The sequence below is a fragment of the Pteronotus mesoamericanus genome, unplaced genomic scaffold (genome assembly GCF_021234165.1).
Source record: "Pteronotus mesoamericanus isolate MK-2021 breed Mesoamerican mustached bat unplaced genomic scaffold, CSHL_Meso_final contig_105, whole genome shotgun sequence".
NCBI classification, from domain to species: Eukaryota; Metazoa; Chordata; class Mammalia; order Chiroptera; family Mormoopidae; genus Pteronotus; species Pteronotus mesoamericanus.
This window is the reverse complement of record NW_026555006.1, coordinates 12,350,416-12,373,951: the sequence shown is the minus strand read 5'-3', so window position 1 is coordinate 12,373,951 and position 23,536 is coordinate 12,350,416. Positions and strand designations below refer to the sequence as shown.

Genomic DNA, 23,536 nt, shown 5'->3' with positions numbered 1-23,536 from the left:
TGGACTTTCATTTTATTTTATTTACATTTCTTTTATGAAAACATTAAAAATTTTATAGGGGTAAAGTCAGACATTTTGGAGAAAAATGATAAGTAGAGACTATTGTATTGACCACTTAAGAATATTATTTTGTCATTGATGTTTCTCTGCCTCCCTTTCTCCCGCCCCTCCCCTCCCTCTAAAAATAAATAAATAAATCTTTAAAATAAAAAGAAAAAAATAGTATTTTGAGAGTTGTCTTTTTAAATTTTTTTCTTTGATATTATATTAAATGGAGATGAACTTATGACTGGTTATTTTAATTAATATTTTAGATGGTAAAATACACATAAAACTTTTTAGTTTAATCACTATTATGTGTACAGTTCAGTATTAAGTATATTCACATTGTTGTGTACCCAATATCTAGAAATTTTCATCTTGCCAAACCCAGTCTTTATACACATTAAACAACAACTTATTTTCTCCTCTTCCCAGACTCTGCTAACCACTGTTCTGCTGTTTCTGTGAATTAACTATTCTAGGTACCTCATATGAATGGACTCTTACATTATTTATCTTTTTGTGATTGGCTTATTTTTTAATGTAATGTTTTAAAGATCAGTCTGAGTTGTAGGATGCATTAGAATTTCCCTTTTTATTTATTTTTTTAATTTAATTTTTAAAAATATATTTATATATATTTTATTGATTATGCTATTACAGTTGTCCAATTTTTTTTCCCCTTTATTTCCCTCTACCGTGCACCCTGTCCTCCAACCAGCATTCTCCCCACTTAGTTCGAGTCCATGAGTCATACATATAAGTCCTTTGGTTCTCCATTTCCTATACTATTCTTAACCTCCCCCTGTCTATTTTGTACCTACTATTTATGCTTCTTAGAATTTCCCTTTTTAAAAAGCTAAATAATATTCCATATATGTATAAATACATATGAGGTCTGTCTGGAAAAAGCCCAGCCATTGTTAATATAATGAGAACAGTTTGCATGAAATTGATGTAACCTGGCAGCCAAGGACAGTGGACTGAAATGCTCATGTGTGAACAATGATGACTTCCCTGTACTAGTCGGTGGGGACTGTAGACACCATTGAGTGAATATCTGTACTGTGTGGCCATTGCATTCAAAATGACTGAGCGAGTAGAGCGACGAATCTTTATCGAATTTTGTGTTAAGCTTGAATGTTCCTCTGTGGAAACTATTTGGATGATTCATAAGGCTCCTCATTCATAAGGATGACTCATTGTCCTATATACAATGTTTCTTATACCTTGTATCTTCAATAAATGTTTTTATTTTCATATTATGTGGCTGGATACCTTCTGGACAGACCTCCTATACCACATTTTGTTTATCCACTCATATCTCAGAGTACATTTGGATCGCTTCCTTCTTTGGCTATTGTGACTATTGCTGCTATAAACATAGCTTCATATTTTTTAATTTTTTTCCAGTATATAATTTTTACCTTCTGCTATTAGATGCACAATCTAATGTTTTTATTAAACTACGTTTATTATACCAAGTTCCCCAATGATTTTGGATTTGTTTGGTGGGAAGGAGTAGGAGAGACAGGTTATTTTTTTAAATATATTTCGTAGGTAGTCTTTATTTACTTTTTAAATTTTAATTTTTATTGTATTTTTTCCCATTAGCATTTAGTCCCCTTATACTCCCCTTCCCCCAGCAATCACCACAGTGCTGTCCATGTGCACGAGTCCTTTTTCTGTTTTGCTCAATCCCTGCACACCCTAACCTCCCCGTCCAGCTGCCATCCTGCTCTCCATCATAGCTTTTTAAATATTTGTGTCCCTGCTTTCATTTCTACTGGGTATACACTCAGAAATAGATTTCCTGAATTGAATGGTAGTTCTATTTTTAATTTTTGAGGAAGCTCTTTACTGTTTGCCATAGTAGATGTATCATTTTACACATATTCCAGTAGTGGCCAGCGGTTCCAGGTTTTCCATGTCCTCGCCAATATTTGTTATTTTTGATAGTAGTTATTTATGATGGGTTTAAGGTGATATCTTTGAGGTTTGATTCACATTTTCCCTAATGATCAGTGATTTGAGCATCTTTTCATATGCTTGTTAGCCATTGGTACAGCTTCCTTGGAGAAATGTTCACTCAAGTTCTTTGCCCATTTAATAACCAGATTATTGGGGTTTTTTTTTGTTGAGTTGTAGAATTTTTTTTTTGAGTTGTAAATTTATTCTGGATATTAATTAAAAATTAATCTGTATATCTGGATATCAGATATGTGATATCATTTCTTAAGTTGTCTTTTCACCCTGTTGATTGTGTCCTGTGAGGCACAAAAATTTTAAATTTTAATGTAGTTCAATTATCTAGTTTACATTATCATAAAGTTTTTCCTCTATTTTTTCCTCTAAGAGTTATAGTGTTAGGTCTATGAGTGGGTCTTCAATCCATTTTGAATGAATTTTTGTATATGATATAAGGTAAGGGTCTAACTTTATTTTTTGCATTTGGATATTCAGGTTTTTTCTTAACACCATTTGTTGAAAAGACTGTCCTTTCTTCAATAAATGGTCTTGGCACCTTTGTTAAAAAATTATTTAACTATATATACAAGGATTTATTTCTGAGCTCTATTCTGCTACATTGAACTATATGTGTACTTATGCCAGTACCATGCTGTTTTAATTACTGTAGCTTTGTATTAATATTTTTGTCCTCACCTGAGGACATATTTTCATTTCTTTTAGAGAGAGAGAAGATGGGAGGGGGTGAGGGAGAGAAACACTGATGTGAGAAAGAAACATCTTTCAGTTCACTCTCGTACATATCCCAACTGGGGACTCACCTCTCACCCTGGATATGTTCCCTGCCTGGGGATTGAACACATAACCTTTTGGTTCACAGGACAACACTGCAACCAACTGAGCCACACCAACCAGGGCTGTATAATTTTGAAATTAAGAAATATGAGGTTTCCGGCTTCCAACTTTGTTATTTTTTTTTAAGTTTGCTTTGACTAGTCAATGTCCTTTGAGATTTTATATGAATTCTGAACTGTGTTTTTCTATTTCTACGAATGAAAAACCCCATTATATGATTTTGATTAAATCTATAGACTGCTTTGTGTAGTATTGACATCTTAACTATACTAAGTCTTCCAATTCATGAATATAGGATGTCTTGCCATTTATTTGTGTTTTCTGTAATTTTTTTATACCATTTTATAGTTTCAAAATATAAATCTTTCATCTTCTTGGTTAATTCCTCAATATTTTATTCTTTTTGATAGTGTAGTAGATGTTACCATTGTCTTAATTTCCTTTTTGAGTTGCTCATTGTTAGTATATAGAAATGCAACTGATTTTTGCATGTTTTGTATCCTGATGCTTTGCTGAAATCATGTATTAGTTCAAAAGATTTTTTCTTTTGTGTGTGTGCGTATGTGCAGAGTATTAGGGCTTTTTGTATAAAAGATTATATTGTCTTCAAACAGATCATTTTACTTCTTTTCAATTTGAATGTGTTTTGTTTTTATTTTCTTGCTTAAATGCTCTGACTCAGACTTCCAGGTACTATGTGGGATAGTTGGCAAAAGTCAGCATCCTTATCTTGTTTCTGATCTTAGAGGAAGAGTTTTTAATATTTTACCACTGAATATAATGTTATCTGTGGGCTTTGCATATATGGTCTTGATTATGTTGAGGTAGCTTTCATCAATTTATAGTTCGTTGAGTGTTTCTTTCATGAAAAGTTATTGAATTTAGTCCAGTGCTTTTCCTGTATTGAGATGATCATGTGGTTTTTCTGTCATTCTGTTAATATAGTTTATTATATTGCTTAATTTATATATATTGAACTATCCATGTATTCCATGCTGATAGCTTTTTAAAAAAGTTTAATTAATCTTTAATTTTTGCCTTTGGCAGCTAGAGAAAGTCCTACAGCAAGGAGACATTGGAGAGTGTGCAGAACCATATATGATTTTCAAAGAAGCAGATGCCACCAAGGTATAGAATGTAATGCTTCTCATATCCCTGACTTTTGTATTCATTGCTACTCCCATTTCCCGCACATCCCCAAATCCAACCCTAAATAACCTCTAATCTCACAAATTATGATTTAGGAGACTACTATATAGCATATTAAAGAATTTAACTAACTCATTTTTTCTATTAATCTACCTAATTTCTTCATTTATTTGCTTTGTCATCTAGCTTGTGTCATGTGCTATATGCTGTTCCTTGAAGTCTCCCTCACCAAATGTTAATTGATTCTTTAAAGTATTTTTCTTGTAGAGAACTAAGTTAATTCAGTTTAACTTCTAAATTATTAAATTTTTATTATATTTACAGAGTAGTGATATTGATGGAACTTTACTAGCAAAACAAATATTCTAGGCTTCTGTCTAGCAGTGGGGGTGGGTGGAGGTAGAAAAGGGTAAAGGGGGAGATAAATGGTAATGGGAAAATAATACAATTAAAAAAAGAATATGGTAAAAAATAGAAAGTATAACCTCTGTTTTGCAATCAAGTGACTAATTTCTAGTATATGAATAAATTTGTAAAGCAAAAATAACTGGTCAACAATAGGTACCAAATTCTAGATACCTTGAGTTAGCTGTAGGATTAACAAGTGATTTTGGGTCTTTGAACATGTGATTTAATACTTGCAACATCCAGGGGAGGTATGCGTGAGGAACTTAACAAGCCAGAAAATGTTTTCCTTTCTATTTTTCTGAGATTCAGAACAAGAATTGAGTCTTTTCTGCTATTTTAGGTAGATCTGAGCACATGATAATCTTTTCTGATCCCTCGTTGTCTGGTTGAAAGCAGGGTTAAAATGTTCTGCCATTCCCAGGTTGTCATTTTACAAATTAAATTTGCTCTGTTATATGGAACTCACAGATGTAATAGCAGCTTATTCCACACTTCCCTTACACGTTTACATAAGCTGATAGAAGTAAGTACACTTGATGTGTAGGCCCTTAAACAAGAACCTGTTTTTTAAGGTATAATAGGTATAAGCAATAAAAGTGCTGCTGTTTAGCTATCATTCCATCTTTCCCAGCCCTGAAATTAAGGTATGACACTGTCATTAGAGTATACCTCACCAACAAACATACTGTATGGAAAGAATATGTGCTTTATTTGGTGTAGGTTGTCACTCTTGGACCATTGGTTGGCTATTGGAGGCCAATTTAGTGTTTGTTTCAGGAATAACCTAAAAGTTGTCAGCCTCAGGATGTCTTATAGATAGGCATGTACTATTTGGATCATTAGTCTTTTTCCGGGAATTAGTCCTCTTATAATACATTTTTTTGCTTGCTTTTTAATTTTCATTTTATTTTTTAAAGTTCTCACCTGAGGATATTTCCAATGATTTGGGGGTTGGAGGGAGAAGGAGGGAAAGAAGGGCTGGGGAGGAGGGGGGGAGGGCGGGAAGACACATCAGTATGAGGGAAAAACATCCATCAGTTGCCTCCTGTACATGCAACTGGGGATTAAACTTGCAATTGGGGATCAAACCCGGAACCTAGGTAGGTGCCCTGATCAGGGATCGAACCTACAACCTTTTTGTGTTGGGTCAGCACTCCAACCAAATGAGCCACCCAGTCAGGGCTCTTTGCTTCTTTTATTACTACTCTAAGCTTATTATTGGCCTATCTGTGTCTCCCACTCCCACCCCATGGTTGCTATAAGTTAGGGAATATTTCAAATTGGCTCAACTGGTGCCATCAATAGGCTGAGAATTCAGATTTGTGTTTGTTTGTTTATTTGTTTATCGAGAGAGGGTAAGGGAGGGACAAAAAGAAGGGAGAGAAACATCAATGTTAGAGAGAAACATTGACCGAAACCGCAACCCAGGGACGTGCCCTTACCGGGAATGAAACTGGTGGCCTTTTGCTTTGCGGGATGGGGTCAACAAACCAACTAAGCCATACCAGTCAGGGCGAGAATCGAGGATTCTTAATCAATCTCTTTATTTATTATAAAATAGCCTTTAATTCATTTGTTTTGAGCATAATCATATAATGTATAAAGTTTTGTTTTGCAGAATAAGGAGAAATTGGAGAAGCTGAAAAGTCAAGCCGAACAGTTTTGCCAAAGACTTGGGAAATATCGCATGCCTTTTGCTTGGACTGCGATCCATTTAATGAATATTGTTAGCAGTGCTGGGAGTTTGGAAAGAGATTCTACAGAGGTAGAAATAAACACTGGAGGTAAGAGAGTTTTATGAAAAATATTTCTAAATATTTTTATAATTTTTTCTAAATGTATAATTTTTTCTTTATTTTTACATAAGCTTGTTTTATTTGTAGACTTCACAATGTGATAAAGCATAAAAGGGGTTTTCTTTTTTTGTCTTTTTAAATACTTTAACCTCTTTATGGAGATATAATTCACATAGCATAGAGTTCACCTATTTAAAGTGCATGATTCAATGTTTATACACTTTATTCATAAGACTTCTTTCCTGTGATGTCTCTGTCTGGTTTTGGTATCAGAGAAGTACCTCATAGAAAGAGTTGTGAATTGCTCCTTCTTTGTAGGCTTAGTATTAATTCTACTTTCAAAATTTAGAAGAATTCACTAGTGAAGCTATCTTGGCTTTTTTTATGGTAATTTTTTTATAACTAATTAGATCTCTTTACTTGTTTTAGCTTTATTTATATTTTCTCTTCTTGAGTCATTTGCATTTCTATGTATCTTTCTAGAAAATTGTTCATTTCATCTAAATTATCTAATTATTATCCAACTGTTAACCTACAGGTATTCATAGTATTGAAATTTCTTTTTCCCTTTTAGGCTTGTAGTGGTGTCCCTCTTTCATTCCTGATTTTAGTAATTTGAATCTTTTCTATTTTTTTCTTCATTAGTTTGGCAAAAGTTTTTAACATTTAATCTTTTTGAAGAAACCAGGTTTTTGTTTTATTGATTTTTTCCTATTTTTCTTTCTAATTTGTTTTTTTTTTAAATAAAGGTTTTACTTATTTATTTTTAAAGAGGAGAAAGGAGGGAAAAAGAGAGGGAGAGAAATATCAATGTGTGGTTGCCTCTCGAGCGCTGCCCACTGGGGACCTGGCCCACAACCCAGGTGTGTGTCCTGACTGGGAATTGAACCAGCAACTCTTTGGTTCACAGGCTGGCACTCAGTCCACTGAGTCACTGTAGCCAGGGCTGTTTTTCTAGTTTTTATTTCATTTATTTCCACTCAGCTGTTGTCTTTTTTATTTTGTATCTTTTCTAATGCTTGCTTTGAGTTTAGTTTTCTTATTTTAGTTTTTAAGGTAAAATTAAGTTACTGATTTGTGATCTTTTAAAAAAATAGGTATTTATAGATATAAATTTCCCTCTGAACATTGTTTTAATGATATTCTATAGGTTTTGGTATGTTTTCTTTTCATAAATCTTAATTATTTTCTAATTTCCATTCAGTTTTCCTCTTTGACCCATTAGTTATTCAAGTGTATTCTGTTTAAATTCCACATGTTTATGAATTTCCCAAATTTTTGTTATTGATTTATAGTCTAATTCTGCTGTTCTTCTAGAGAATATTTTATATGATCTTAGTCCTTTTGAATGTATTGCCTTTTGTTTTATGGTTGGTACAGGCATACCTTGGAGATATTTCAGGTTCCGTTCCAGACTTCTGCAGTAAAGCAAATAACTCAAAAAAGCAAGTCCCATGCATGTAAAAGTTATGTTTATACTGTATCGTAGTCTTTTCAATGTGAAATAGCATTATGTCTAAAAAAACAATGTACGCAACTTAATTAAAAATACTTTCTTGCTAAAAAATGCTAACCAGCATGTGAGCCTCCAGTGCATTATAATCATTTTTGCTGATGGAGAGTCTTACCTCAGTATTGATGGCTGTTGACTGATCAGGGTGATGGTTGCTGAAGGTCGAGGTGTCTGTGACAACTTCTAAAAATGTGATAGCAATGAAGTTTGCGGCATCACTTGACTCTTCCTTTTACAAATGATTTCTTTATATCATGTGATGCTGTTTGATAGCATTTTACCTACAGTAGAACTTCTTTCAAAATTGGAGTCACTTTTCTCAAACAATGCTGCTTTATTTATCTAAATTTACCTAATATTCTAAAACCTTTGTTGTCAGCATCTTCATCAGGAATAGATTCCAGGCCAAGAAACACTTTCTTTGCTCATCCATAAGAAGCAACTCCTCATCTATTAAAGTTTTATCATGAGATTGCAGAAATTTAGTCACTTTTTTTGGGTTCCACTTCTAATTCTAGTTCTCCTGCTGTTCCTACCACATCTGCAGTTACTTCCTGCACTGAAGTCTTCAACTGCTCAAAGTCACCCATGAGAGTTGAATCAACTTCTTCCAAACTCCTGTAAATGTTTACATTTTGAACTCTTCTAATGAATCACAAATATTCTTAATGACATCTAGAATGGTTAATCATATCCAGAAAGTTTTCAATTTCCTTGTCCAGTTCCATCAGATGAATCACTAACTATGGCAGCTATATAATTACAAAATGTATTTTTTAACTTAAATTATATTTTATTGATTATGCTATTACAGTTGTTCAGTTTTCTCTCTGCTGCCCCCTCTGCCTGGACCCCACCACTGTGTCGGGAAATTCCCACATCGTTGTCCCTGCCCTTGGGTCACATATATGTTCTTTGGCTGCTCTAATCCCTATGCTGTACTTTACATTCCCATGGCTATTCTGTAACAACCAATTTGTACTTCTTAATCCCTTCACCCTTTTTGCCCATCCCCTACACCCCCTCCCATCTGGCCACCATCAAAACATTCTCTGTGTCTATGAATGTTTCTGTTCTGCTTTTCATTTATTTTGTTTTTTAGAATCAATTATTGATAGATATGTATTTATTGTCATTATATATGCTCATATTTTTTATCTTCTTCTCAAAGAAGACCCTTAAACTTTTTATACAATACTGATTTGGTGGTGATGAACTCGTTTAGCTTTTTCTTGTCTGGGAAGCTCTTTATCTGTCCTTCGATTGTAAATGATAGCTTTGCTGGGTAGAGTAATCTTAATTTTAGGTCCTTGCTTTTCATCACTTTGAATATATTTTGCATCCCTTCTCGCCTGCAAAGTTTCTTTTGAGAAATCAGCTGACAGTCTTATGGGAGCTACCTTGTAGGTAACTAACTTCTCTTCTCTTGCTGTTTTTAAGATTCTCTCTTTGTCTTTAATCTTTGGCATTTTAATGATGGTGTCTCTTGGTATGGGCCTCTTTAGGTTCATCTTGTTTGGAATTCTTTGTACTTCCTGGACTCGAATGTCTGCTTCCTTCATCAAGTTAGGGAAGTTTTCTGTCATCATTTTTTCAAATAGTTTTTCAGTTTCTTGCTTTTTCTCTTCTTTTGACACCCCCGTGATGTGAATGTTAGTACATTTGAAGTTGTCCCAGAGGCTCCTTACACCATCCACATTTTTTTAGATTCATTTTCCTTCTTGTTCTGTTTGGGTATTTTTTTGCTTCCATTCTAAATTGCTGATTTGATTCTTGGCTTCGTCTACTCTACTATTGATTCCTTGTAAATTAATATTCATTTCAGTTAGTGTATTTTTCATTTCTTACTGATTCTTTTTTATGGTTTCCATGTTTCTTTTTTTAAGCTGTTGAAGTTGTCTCTGAATTCACCTACTCTTTCCCTAAGTACATTGATCATCCTTATAATCATTGTTTTGAACTTTGCATTACTGGATTGCTTGTCTCCATTTTGTTTAGTTCTTTTTCTGAAGTTTTGATCTGTTCTTTCATTTGGGCCATGTTTCTCTGTGTTCTCATTTTGGCAGTCTCCCTGTGTTTGTCTCTATCTATTAAGTAGATCTGCTATGACTCCCTGGCTTGGAAGAGTGGCCTAATATAGTAGATGTTTGGTAGGGTCCAGAGGCACAGCCTCCCTTGTCACCTGAGCTGGGTACTTGAGGTGTGTCCACTGTGTGGGCTCTGTACACCTTCCTCTTGTAGTTTAGGCTGAATTGCTGTTGGCAGATCAAAGTGAGGAATTTACTTAGGACAATCAGCTGCAAGTATTGGCTGTGACCACTGATCACCAACCTCTGACCACCATGGAGTGTCAGCTGTGCAGGAGCAGGACTTAACTTCTCCAGGGTTCTGGTGCTCACTGAGTCTACCCCTTGAGTGTGTCACTTGTGGCAGTGGTTGGGTGGTGGAGCTCTGACATGGTCTGTAGCTGTCCACTTGGTGTGTAGACTCTGCAAGCCAAGGTCAGCCACAACCTGTGTTCTGTCTGGGGCCACCTGGCATAAGCTACAAAAACATCTGCTGTTGCCTGTTACTTGTATTGGGCTTGGAGGTGTCCAACAGAGGCTAAGCTATGAACCAAGGCCAGCTGCTGCTAGTGCCAGGCCTGGGGCCACTTAGCAATAAGCACGAGGCGTATTGAGGCCAGATACTGCTTGTTTGAGAGAATTTAGGAAAATCTGAAGCATGAGCCAAGACAAGCCATTCATATGCAAAAGCCACTGGAAACAGCTTGTTTGGACCCAAAATTTGGGTGGGGCAGAGCCTTAGGGAGTCACCAGAGTGGTGCATACAGTGTAAGCCAGGTTGATGGAGAGTCTCAGATATGATGCCAGCCTGCTCGCTCTGTGGGGAAGGACTCAGAAAGGGAACAGTGGCCTCAGTCAGCATTTCCGTCTGGGAGAAAGCTGTCCTCCAGCTCTTACCCTAAAGCCAGACAATTCGGTTCTTTCCTGTATGCCTCTGGTGTCATGAAAGCATCTGCCCTAGCATTGGATCTCAGAGGGAGTGAGTCCGAGTAAGTCTGTGCCTGGACCCTTTAAGAGGAACTGCCTGGGACTCTAGAAGTTTCTGTCTTCCACAGCCTCAATCTCCACTGGTTTTTATAGCCAGAAGTTAAGAGGACTTATCTTCCTGGCACTGGAACCCTGGGCTGGGTTGGGGGCTGTTGTGGGGCTGGGACCTCTTGCTCCTGAGATTTCCCTCCCAACTTTTATCTGCCTCACATGGGTGTGGGACCAATGTGTTCCACACCTCTGCCCCTACTACCAGTCTCTATGCAGTTTCTTCTTTACTTACGTAGTTTAGGACTTCCATTCAGCTTCAATTCTGGCAGTTCTGAACAATGGTGGTTCTGTGGTTCGCTGTAATTTTGATGTCATCATGGGAGGAGGTGAGTTGTGTTTACCTACATTGCCATCCTGAATGGAAGTCCCCAAAATGTATTTCTTAAATAATAACACTTGAAAGTTGAAATTACTCATTGATCCATGGGTTGCAGAATGGATGCTGTGTTAGCATGCTTGAAAAATAACATTAATGTTGTTGTACATCTTCATTAGAGCTCTTGGGTGACTAGGTGCATTGTCAATGAATAGTGATATTTTCAAAGGAAATTTTTTTTTTCTGAGCAGTAAGTCTTAACAGTGGGCTTAAAATATTCAGTAAATCATGTTGGAGAGAGATGTGCTATCATACAGCCTTCGTTGTTCCATTTATAGAGCACAGACTGAGTAGATTTCACATAATTCTTAAGGGCCCTAGGATTTTTGGAATGGTAAATGAGCATTGGCTTCAGCTTGAAATCACCAGCTGCATTAGCCTTCAACAAGAGAGTTTTTGAAGCTTTGAAGCTGGCATTTTCTACTTTCTATCTATGAAAGTCTTGATAGCATCTTCTTTTAAAATAAGGCTATTTTGTCTATATCGAACACGTACTGAAGCCACCTACATTATTGTAGCTAGACCTTCTGGATAACTTGCTGCGACTTCTACATCAGCACTTGCTGCTTCATCTTGCACTTTTATGTTATGCAAATGGCTTCTTTCCTTAAACCATTGTGGCTAGTTTGATCTTTTATCCAGACTGCTGAAAATTTCTCCATATCAACCATAAGTCTGTTTTGTTTTCTTATCTTTTGTGTATTCACTGGAGTGGCACTTTTAATTTCCTTCAAGAACTTTTCCTTTGCATTCACAACTTGGCCAACTCTTTGGCAGAAAGAGCCTACCTACCAGCATATTTTGACTTTTGACATGCCTTCCTCACTAAGCTTAATCATTTCTAACTTTTGATTTAAATTGAGAGACTTGTGACTCTTCCTTTCACTTGAACACTTAGAGGCCATTGTAGGGTTTTATTTGGCCAATTTCAGTATTGTCGTGTCTCAGGGAATTTGGAGGCCTGAGGAAAAAAGAGATAGAGATACAATGTTTTGGTGGAGCAGTCAAAGCACACAGAACATTTACCAAGTTTGCCATCTTATATACATGTAGTTTGTGGTGCCCCAAAACACTTACAGTAGTAATATCAGAGATCACTGATCACAGGTCACCATAATAAATTTAATAACAGTGAAAATGTTTGAAGTATTGTGAGAAATACCAAAATGTGACACAGAGACAAACTGAGCAAATGCTGTTGAAAAATGGTGCCAATAGACTTGCTCAATGCAGGATTGCTAGAAATCTTCAATATGTGAAAAATGCAATATTTGCATAGCACAGTAAAGCAAAGTGCAATAAAATGAGGTATGCTTGTATATATAATCTGTCTTGGAGAATGTCCTATATATGCGTGAGAAGAATATGTATTCTACCCTTTGCTTAGTTGAGTCTTATTATAGATGTCTATTAGGTCTAGTTTGTTTTATAGTTTTGTTTAAGTCTCATGTTTACTTGCTGATCTTTGACATAGTTCTGTTGGGTTTAAATAATAGGGTTATCTTGCAAAAACCTTCAGTGAATGAAAGTTATCTTAAAATTCTGTTTCAAATTCAAGTTGTAAGACTGAAGGGCCATATGGAGTGACTAAAATGTTTATTGTGTTTAGTATTTCATAGAAAATACATAGTTTCTCTATAGCTGTTCTCCATAGCTCATCATTGGTCATCTGCATAATCTTAGTGTGGCTGACTCTTTTTTAGATTGGAGAATTTTAAAAAGAGAATCAGGAGATTTAGGTGTAATGTTTCCTTACTGATCTCTCCAGAAGTGAAATTCTTCTAAAATAACCCATATGCTAACTGGTTAACTTTGAACCTCAGTGAGTTTTTCCCTGTGTTTGGAAAGCTGCTTTAAAACATATTGTAAATATTGTAAGAATGAATATCTTATTTTTTTTCCTTGGTAGAACGAAAAGGGTCTTGGTCAGAGAGGAGGAATTCTAGTATTGTTGGCAGACGATCACTTGAAAGGACAACAAGTGGAGATGATGCTTGTAACTTGACCAGCTTTCGACCTGCTACGCTTACAGTGACGAATTTTTTTAAGCAGGTATTATTCTGTCATGTAGGGATTCTAGAGGGTATTTGTAAATTTCTTTTGGTTTCATAAAAATCGTGATTGTATATGCACACGTAGTACATGTACATATAAGGTTGTAATTTCAGGACATTTAGAAAATAAAAAGAATAAAAAATAAATTATATGCCTGTTGTTTTACCATTATATTTAAATGTTGACATTGATTAATAATACATCAGAATCAATCCTCCACATCTATATTCTATTTCTTAATTGTAATATTTTAACTTCTTTTAAACATTGATAGTTTATGGGTTTTCTTAGAGTGGTTTTATGGTTATACCTGTCCTCCCAACCCAAGTGGTTTTTTGACCTAACCTTTCACAACCATGGTACATGGAATAGAACTTTCAGGTCATAGTGATGCATCTCTGTGCTAGAATACCCTTCCTATTTTTACAGATGAATTTACAGGTCCATGAAGTTCTTAAGGATATTTTATTCTTTGCAAGTATGTTTGCTATGCTTCAAATCATGAGTCAAGTCAGTATTTTTCAAATGCTGGTTATGATCCTTTAGTGGTATGAAAATTTAGTATATAATACCCAGCTTAAACCCCACCCCACAATAGGATAGGAGTATGAGTATAATAGGACTTCAGTGAGCTGTATTGCTGCTATTTTTTTGTGAGTGTATGTGCTTACTGGATTTCGATGTAAAATAAAGGTTGTACTGTGAACCAAGATCAGAAAATTTTTGAAAGTCTTTGTCTTAAGTAGCCACATGACCAAACCATACAAGAATGGAAGAAAATTTGGATTAGCATGACAAACTGGAGAAGTACCATGCATGCATGTGTTTTGGAGCAGATTAAAGGAAAATGCTAAATACTGTCGCAAAATTCCTCCTTTTGAGATATTATTCTAAATAAAGGGAAGAAATCCCCTCTAATGACATCTTGTAACTTGAGAGGACAAACTTTTAGGACAGGATGTGCCATGAATTGACAGATAGCAACTTACTTGAGGCTCCTTTCACAGTTTTATATCAATAGCATTCATAGGCAGCTGTTCTCAGAGACTGAAATGGAAAATAAAACAGGTAACAAGTGTCTGAAGTGGTAAGGGTCTCTTTATTATTGATTGTAGTACAAGAAAGAATCTAGAAAAGGTCACAGTGTTACTTGGATGAGGTGATAACCAAGTAAAGCTGTGGAAACAGAGCTGTAGATTTAATGGGTATAGATAAAGACACAACCTTGCAGCTTTGACGTTTCTTTTTTTTTGTACTTCATCAGCTGCTTCATCGCTTCTGCTGCTCTTTCCACAGCTCCTTTTTCATTTCTTCAGCTGCTTTATCATTGAACTGGTATTGTAAGCTAAATCAACAAGTCATCCAGCCACCTTACCCACCTATTTATTTAAAATGTATTTTTTGAGCATTCACCACGTACCAGAGACTGGTAACTGGAAACTAGTGCAAAATGACTATGAAAAAAAAATGAATCATTGCTGGAGGCATCAGAGCAATGGAAGGCATTAACACCTGACTCTTTTTAGAGCTCTAATTTTTTTTAACTATGAGTATGTATAATTTTTATAAAATTTTTTAAATAATTAGAATATTATATACCAGGCAAATGCAAATTAAGTAAAAAGTGGAGATTATAACTTTAATAAAGTAGAATTTAAGGCACAAGTTTCTCCTGAGATACAGAGAGCATTTTTTTTTTAATTGAGCAATTACTATCTACAATTGGGATAGAGTAATCAGTGTTTTTATACAGATTGTAAATGTGACAAGCAAATTATTGGAAATACATGGAGATTTTAAAATAAAATCAAATTCACACATCAGTTTTAAGAGCATTTGTTCTATTTATTAAAATGTTTATAAGTTATCTGTTGCTTCAGGAGTACACAACAGTAGCCATGCAGTGTGGAGAAGGGATTGTCAGCTAGTTCCATTCACATTTTGGGGAGTGACTGGGGTCAGCTGATCTAGACTGACTTCTGCCTGGAAGACAGAAATGACTCAGACCTCTTCCATGTTTCTCAACTTGTTTTCTCATCATCTAGTAGGCTAACTTGGTTATGTTCTTGTAGCAGTGGCAGAAGTTCAAGAGGGAGGGCAAGTTCACTGGACTTGTGCAAATGTATTTCAGGTTTCTGCACCACCTTTGTTTATTGGCCAAAGCAAGTCACATGGCCATGCCTGGGGAGGGAATTAATGTCCCACCTAGCAAAAGGTATGGAAATAGATAGGAAGTAAAGAATGGAGGTCAACAATATAATCGATTTAACAGGTTAAGTAGACAAATAATTGAATCTAGAGATAATCTTAATGTATTATATATAAGGACCATTTAAAGATCTATATTAATTCTATATTAAAAAGGAAAGAACATACTGTTTTAGCAACTGATGGAACATTTACAATAATTGATTAAATATCAGGTCACTGAAAAAACTTTCATAAAGTCAGATTTGCTAAACATAATTCAATAAAACTAAAAAATTTATAAAAGTATTAACAAAAATCTCTGACCTCTTAGAAATTAAAAATCACTTTTCTAGATAATGGGATAAAAGGTGATTAATTCTGCACCGTTCAAAATACAATAGTGAGCAAATGGGATATTGCTCAAGGTGAATTCACAGTAATAAAGCAGCCTTAATATATTTATTACTAAATAAGATAACAAGACAATATATTAACTGTTCATTAAAAAAACACTAAGATATCAAACTGCAGGAGGTTTGGATTAATAAAATCTAAACACTAGCTCTCTTGAATATAAGAATAAAATCAATCCTTACCTATTTTAATTGCAAAAAATTACATTAAATTGAAAATTTTATATTAATATGGTTTTGCTTTGTTTCTTTCCCCATAACTGAGGGCATTTCAGAGTTTTCTCTCTGGTCTTAGTATCAGGATAAGTGTACTTTTCTTCAAGAGTAGTTTTTGTTGTTATTTCTTTTCTTTTTCCAATTTAGTCAATGTTGTATATTTTCCAGTTGAGAAATTTGGTGATGTAAAGTTGAAAAGACAAATATAACTCAAGTCTAATAAATTTATAAGATTGTCATATGTCTGTTTTATGTCTATATTCTTTTTTTAATCCTTTTCATCTACCTCTAATTTGTATTGATTTTCAATATTTTAGTGTCCTGTAATATCTTATAGACGTAATGAGCTATAAATAACGATATAAAATTTAAAAACAGATAATTGCATCATAACTCAATAAAATTGAAAGTGTAAAAAAGGAAATCAGTCAGCATATTGTTTTTTTTAATCATGATTACATTAATTTTACTTTTTATGCTGACTAAATTGAAGGAAGAAGGGCAGGATTACTTACAGGCAATATTTTTAATCTATAATTTATTTAACCAAGTAATTTTTTTTTTTGTTTTTAAAATCAGGAAGGAGACCGCTTAAGTGATGAAGATCTGTACAAATTTCTTGCTGATATGAGAAGGCCATCTTCTGTTTTACGGAGACTAAGACCAATTACAGGTATTTTATAATTTTGAGTAGAAATGATTATAACTATTATCAGCACAAATATACTTTACTGTTTGTAATTATGTATTCCTTTTTTCACTTATCTGGTCCAAATGTCTTTCCGTGCTCAAGACTTGTCTGTCTTCATCTCATTCTACTCTCATGTGGTCTAACAGTTTGGAGACAGGATTTAGCATGTTTGATAATTTCAGTACTGAAATGAGAACGATGAATATTATCATGGCTTACACAAATAGTATAGGAAATAGTAAAATTTAGAAATTGATTCATATTATGACCAGAGTAAAACTATTTTTAAGCTTATCAAGTTTAAATAAAATATTTAGCCATTGATATCTTGGCTTGTTCCTGTGCTAGATTTCTCTTTTTTACCTTTTGCTTCTTATTCATTCATTCAATATATTATATGTACTTACATCTGTCTCAGTAATTGATACCTTTGAGACTTGCTAACATGAAGTAGTTTTGAGTTCTGAGATGATAGTAATTATGATTTCTTCCCAGACATCTTGCAAAAATAGGATCTAAATTCTTCCAAAAATGTTTTAAACATGAATAAGTTTTTATTTATTATGTTTACATTGTTTTTATAATATGTTTTTATATGCAGCTCAGCTAAAGATAGACATTTCTCCGGCACCTGAAAATCCTCATTATTGCCTAACCCCAGAGCTTCTTCAAGTGAAGCTTTACCCTGACAGTAGAGTTCGACCTACCAGAGAAATTTTGGAGTTTCCTGCCAGGGATGTGTATGTTCCAAACACTACTTACAGGTACATTTTAATTTGGAGAATTTTGAAATAAGATACTGTATCTTCTAATATTAAAGTATAATTAGAATGAAACTCTTCAAAAATCTTTTGTAGTTTTGTTATATATTTGTTACCACATGAAGTTATTAATAGCTGTAATGTATTAAGTTTTTACTATGTGCCAGGTATAATGTTAATTATCTTACATGGATTATATTATTTACTTCTCATAACTTGAGGTAGGTGTTACCTTCATTTTAGAAGTGAATAAACTAAAGGATAGTTTCCTGGCCTGGGCACATACCTAGGTCATGGGTTCCATCCCTGGTTGGGGCGTGTACAGGAGGAAACTAATCGATGTTTCTCTCTCTCTTTCTCCTTTTCTTTTTCTCCCTCTCTCCCGTTTTCTTCCTCCCTCCGTTCCTCACTTCCTCCCTTCCTCTCTCTCTAAAATCAATGAAAATATCCTCTGGTGAGGATTAAAAAAAAAGATGGAATGATTATGAAATTGACTGTAGGCTTTAAAAAATATTCAGGTTATATAAAGAAATAATAGTTTTTGTGTCATTTGAAATAGTATGACCAAATGCATATCTTATGAAAAACTGGTAGATGGGTTCCTATAACCAATCTTTGGTAACCATATTTTATTTTTCAGAGTTATTTAACACTGAGGATTGACTGGTTTTCCTTCTTTTAACCTGGGGATAATAAAAGTACCTGTACTTAGAAATTTGTGAGGATTAAGTAGCATAATAAATGCAAAACTTTTTACAAAGACCCTGACACATTAAATGCTGATAGAACTTAAGACATTATTATCATCATTGGTTTTATTAGATTACATCCACCAAAGCACTACACATCTTAAGAGAGATTGGTTTGCATGCATGATAGTACTGGGCTTTTTGGGTATAATTGGATAAGAATTATTTAAAAAGGGAGATTATCAAAGTCAGTTGAAGCCTGCATTAGATTATTGCTTACGCCTTCGATGCCCATGAGACCTGAATATTAAACCATGTAGGTTGCTTATTTAGGTAAAAATATTTAGTCTCATGGACAGCTAATATTTTTAGGAATTTATAGTTTATTTAAAAAAACTTTTAGCACATCTATTTATATTAGATTGTCTAAAAGTTTTTTTACACAATCTAATATAAATAGAAATGAGGATGTATGACAACCTCAACAGATATCAACTAACGTAGAGATATCATAAAAATTTACATAACGTTCCATAAATATTTGCTGATTGAATAGTTATAATGGATCACAAGAATACTCTTCTGGTTCAGTTGAATTCTTTTACCTCCTGAGGAATGTTTTAGGGTAAGCCGTAATTTCTGGTAGTATACATTAGTGGTCATTATACAAATCTATATGTGTGCATTTTCCCAGAGAGTAATGCTATAAAAAAGAAAGTGAAGTGAAAGTGAAAGTGAAGTAGAACTTTTTATAGTTTATATACAGCCATTTTCTCATTAATTCTGCATAGTACCCTGCACAGAACCAGTATGATTATCCCTGTTTTATAGATGACAAAGCTGACATTCCAGAGGGTTCAAATTTTTATCTGAAAAGACCAGAAATTTAAGCATCTTTAATATGGGTTTTAAGAAAATATTTGCACATGCTATTTATTGTTAGTACAAAACTTGAGTGTATTTTAAAGGGCCTAGTGGGGTGAAAGATTTAAAAATTATTGTCTGATTAGTGGGAGAATGAGCAGACAGGACTGAAGCAAACACTTGACTGAGGCGAGAAACCGTAGGAAAAAGAAGTGTATTCTGCAAGTGACAGATTTCCTATTACTTAATACCTTTTGCTTCTAATTTGCATGGTATTAATCATTTTAGAAAAAGCTGTCTAAAAGTAAGTTTGTATGTAAAATACAAACTTTTAGTTTATTTTTATTTTTTACATTTAAAAATATGCTTTTGAATATAATTGAGATTTCTCAGAGATTTAAAAAAATTTTGTGTTAAGCTATACCTAAAATTAGAGATTTTTGCATTTAAATAAATATCTTTTTTCCCCTACACGTGGTTTTTTAATTTACTCTTGTATATGGTTAACTCAGGAGAGACTTGGGTTTTTTCAAATCTTCTATAAGGGTAAATGAGAATAACAGATATATGGTAGTTTCTAGCAATTAGAAAATAAATGGCATATTTCTTATTGTGCTGAACAAGTGGAGATTATTTACATCAAATGCTAGCTTTGTTTAGGAAATATTTATGCTATTACAGTATGCATGAAAAAAATACCAGTGTAATTATTTTAAGATAAATATATCTTAACTATTATAACTTATTAATTTATTACTATTTAACTTATTATAACTTATTAAATTATAACTATTTAATTTATCTTAAGATAATTATCTTAATAGAGTTCAAAGTATGCATGAAAAAATACTAGTATAATTTTTACTTAAGATAAATAGAACTTTTTGAGAACCAATTCCATAGCAGATCCATTTGGTCTAATCATTGCTCACACTTGAAAATAAAGCTTAAAAACACTTTTCTCAAAATCCTACTTAAGAAAAGATAATTAGAGTTCTTTCTTGCTAGTGAAAAAAAATTTTTTCACTGAATATCTGAAATCACCTAAAGTTTGGTAATAGATTGTGCGTAGTTACTGATGTTCCAAATTTGTGCTTGACCACCACTGTTGCATTTGAGTTGTCAGGAATAAGGTGCATCTAATTGAGCAAACACTTGTGTGTTTTATCGGCATCCAGTTTTTAAGTGCTGTCTCACAGAACACCTGCTATTCTTGGCAAGATTGTTAGAGTTAGACTCTTTCCCAACAATAGCCTTAGTTGTAATCACCTACTGAACATTTGTATCTTTGTTTTTCTTCTAGTTTTTAGAAAGACTGTATGTATCCAGCAAATATGGTGGTAGTAGGAATGTAAGAGTGGATTGCAGTGGTTCAGAACTGGGAACAATCAGTGGGATAAACAAAATGAAATGATGCAGTTCATTTTGATTTAAACCTTTGTTAGCAGCTAGGAATATGACCCATACATCTCTTAATAATCTTTAGTGAACTTACTGTCTGTGAATTAACCTAAGTAGTACAGTTTGAAATTTTTTATAGTGAAAAATTACATATACAAAAGTAAATAGAATTGTACAGTTAATCTCCATTTTCATTCTTGTTTTATCAATTACCTGCCCCATTTTTTCTGTAGTACTTTAAAAAAAAGCATAGTCATCATTTCATTTCACCTGTTCATTCTTTAGTGTGTATTTCTAACAGATAAGGACTTTTAAAAATATTAGCCACAATAAAATTTGATTTGTTTTGTGATTGCTTTATAATTTTACCCCGTATCAATTTTCTCTTGTGTAGTTTAATAAACTTATATTCTGATTCAGTTTTTTTCCCTAAAGTTTTGTTTCTAGTATACATTTTGTCAAAAGTAAATGTATACTATTTATATTATGACATGAGAACCATGTAATTCATATTTCTCAAACTAGGTTATTATATAGTGGTAGGTCTCCTTAAGAGTTGGGGTTCTTAATTTTTGTGTGCCTGTACCTTTTGGCAGTCTTCTGCTCTCCATCTATGAGTCTGTCCCCATTTTCCTTGTTACTTCAATTTGTTCATTAGATTCCACATATGAGTGAAATAATATGGTGTGTGTCTTTCTCTGACTGGCTATTTCACTTAGCATAATACTGTCCAGGTTCATCCATGCTGTCACAAAGGGTAAGATTTCTTTCCTTTTACTGTCAAGTAGTGTTCCATTGTATAAATGTACCACAGCTTTTTGGTCCACTCATCTACTGATGGGCAGCTGGGTTGCTTCCAAATCTTGACTATTGTAAATAATGCTGCATTGAACATGGGGATGCATATACTCTTTCCAATAAAGTTTATGGTCCTTTTCTTTAAAGAGTATTGCTCTTTCTATTTATTTTTGCTTTTCATAGATATCTAGAGCTATTTGCACATACTCTGCTGTTTTAGTTTTGCTAGATATACTACTCCAGTTTTTATTGCATCAAATTAGTCCTAGTTTATTTTAACTACAAAAATTCTTGCATTGAGAGCTGTTTCCTAACATTTTACAATAGCCATGCTGAAGTTTTTGGCTGGGGCTTGCATTTGAATGTGATGGAGTGTTATCTCAGACTCCAAGGGGAGGAGTAAGAGTCTAGCAGCAGTAACAGTGTGAACAGGAGAACAATTTTGTTCTCCTACCCCGAGAATTGGAGTATTTTTAATTAGGGAACATTTTTGTACAGATTATATTTTTAAAGAGATCTGAAGAAATCCAGTTTTTACAAGTATATGGTTGTTTAGAACTTTATAGTTCATAAAAACATTCAAATACGGTATCTTACTTGATGATTTGAAGAACCCTATCAAGTAGACTTGGCAAGGTTATTTTATTCCCATATAATATGGAGTGTGGAAATGAAGGCTTCGTTGTTTATTTGAAGATAAATGGTTATAGCCTTACATTTTTAAGGTTGTAGGTTATTGCTTTTTCAAATATACCTAATCATTTTGTTAGATGTTATGATTGTTTCTTGGGTTAAACATATGAATTTATAAAAGTAGTTTTTATGTTTGAGGTAGAATCCTTGATTTTATATTTTTTAAAAGATTGTTGAAACTTCATTGTAAAGGCTTACTGTAGGAGACTGGTAATCCTACTTTCATGACCTTGAACTGCACATTTCACACCAATTGAGTAATTTTGATCTAGCTGATTTTCCATGAGAACACTCTGAACTTTGATAAAAAGGCTAACTAACTGTTGGCTCACTTTTCAATTTTGAAAACTGCTGTGCTGGTTGATCATGCATAAATGCAATGCTTAAGGTTGTTAGTGATGGAGAAAAAAAACAAAGAAATTTGATTATCCTATAGCAGAGCGTGGCATATATAACAATACATATTTGGACTAGGTTTCATAAATGAGGCAAATAGTAGGTACCCAATAAGTACAGATTAATGAATACTTTTTTGATTAATGAATGAGTTCATTGATTTCTGTGAGTTATGCTATTAGAAAGGAAAGATACAGGCATGAAAATGTGTTGATTCTAGGATGAGAGAGAGTGGGTAAATAGATTATATTAAAATAGGTAACCCTGAGAGAGGAAACATGTATACGTACTCGCAGTAGAATTCACACTGGTTCAGAATAAACTTTTGGTGTAGAAAGTCTGCAATACAGTAATCTCCCCGTATTTGCGGGGGACATGCTCCAAGACCCCCAGAGGTTTCCTGAAACCCCTGGTAGTGACAAACCCTATATGGTAATCTCTCACTTAATGTTGTTGATAGTGTCTTTGACTTTAAGTGAAACAACATATAGCAAACCAATTTTATCATAGCCTAATTGATATAAACAAGAGTTAAGTTTCTAAAGCATGTCACCAACATTATAATGAAACAAAGTTATTTGAGGACCTGCTATATTTTGCTGTTTTTTCCTATACATACATACCTATTATAAAGTTTAGTTTAGAAATTAGGTATAGTAAGAGATTAACAACAATAACCGATAATAAAATAGAGCAGTTGTAACAATATACTGTAGTAATAGTTATGTGAATGTGGTATCTGTCTCAAAACATCTTACTGTGCTTACCCTCCTTGTGGTGATGTGAGATGATGCGGTGCCTGTGTGAAGGGATGAAGCGAGGTGAGTGACGCAGGTATTGTGACATGGTGTTAGGCTACTATTTACCTTCTGGCAGTACATCAGAAGGAGGATCATCGAGCCATGACAATGTCATGTCTTCCACTAACAAATTTAATGCTCTTTCCTTTTTTATCTAAGAATTTATCATGCACTGGGGCTGTACCTTGGGCAGTTTGAGGTGTGAGAACAAAACTAGCATAAATTTCTTTTTTCTTCACAATTTCATGGATAGGACATTTGTTTTTACTGTAGATGAGGCAACCTCAGAATATGATGTTTTTTCATTCCTTATTAAGTCTAGAACTTCCACCTTTCACTGATAGGAAGCACTTTATGG

The 23,536-nt window shown here is 34.0% G+C and overlaps 1 protein-coding gene across 8 annotated transcripts in view; it reads left to right on the top strand.

The window, feature by feature from the left end:
• Positions 1–23,536, top strand: part of DOCK7 (dedicator of cytokinesis 7) — a 198,004-nt gene that overhangs the window by 47,441 nt on the left and 127,027 nt on the right. For all 8 annotated transcript variants that reach the window (XM_054574129.1, XM_054574119.1, XM_054574110.1 and 5 more), the window contains exons 10-14: positions 3,913–3,993; positions 6,041–6,206; positions 13,121–13,263; positions 16,665–16,758; positions 17,378–17,540. In XM_054574129.1, the coding sequence (XP_054430104.1) occupies positions 3,913–3,993; positions 6,041–6,206; positions 13,121–13,263; positions 16,665–16,758; positions 17,378–17,540 (647 nt within the window). The remainder of the gene's footprint in view (positions 1–3,912; positions 3,994–6,040; positions 6,207–13,120; positions 13,264–16,664; positions 16,759–17,377; positions 17,541–23,536) is intronic.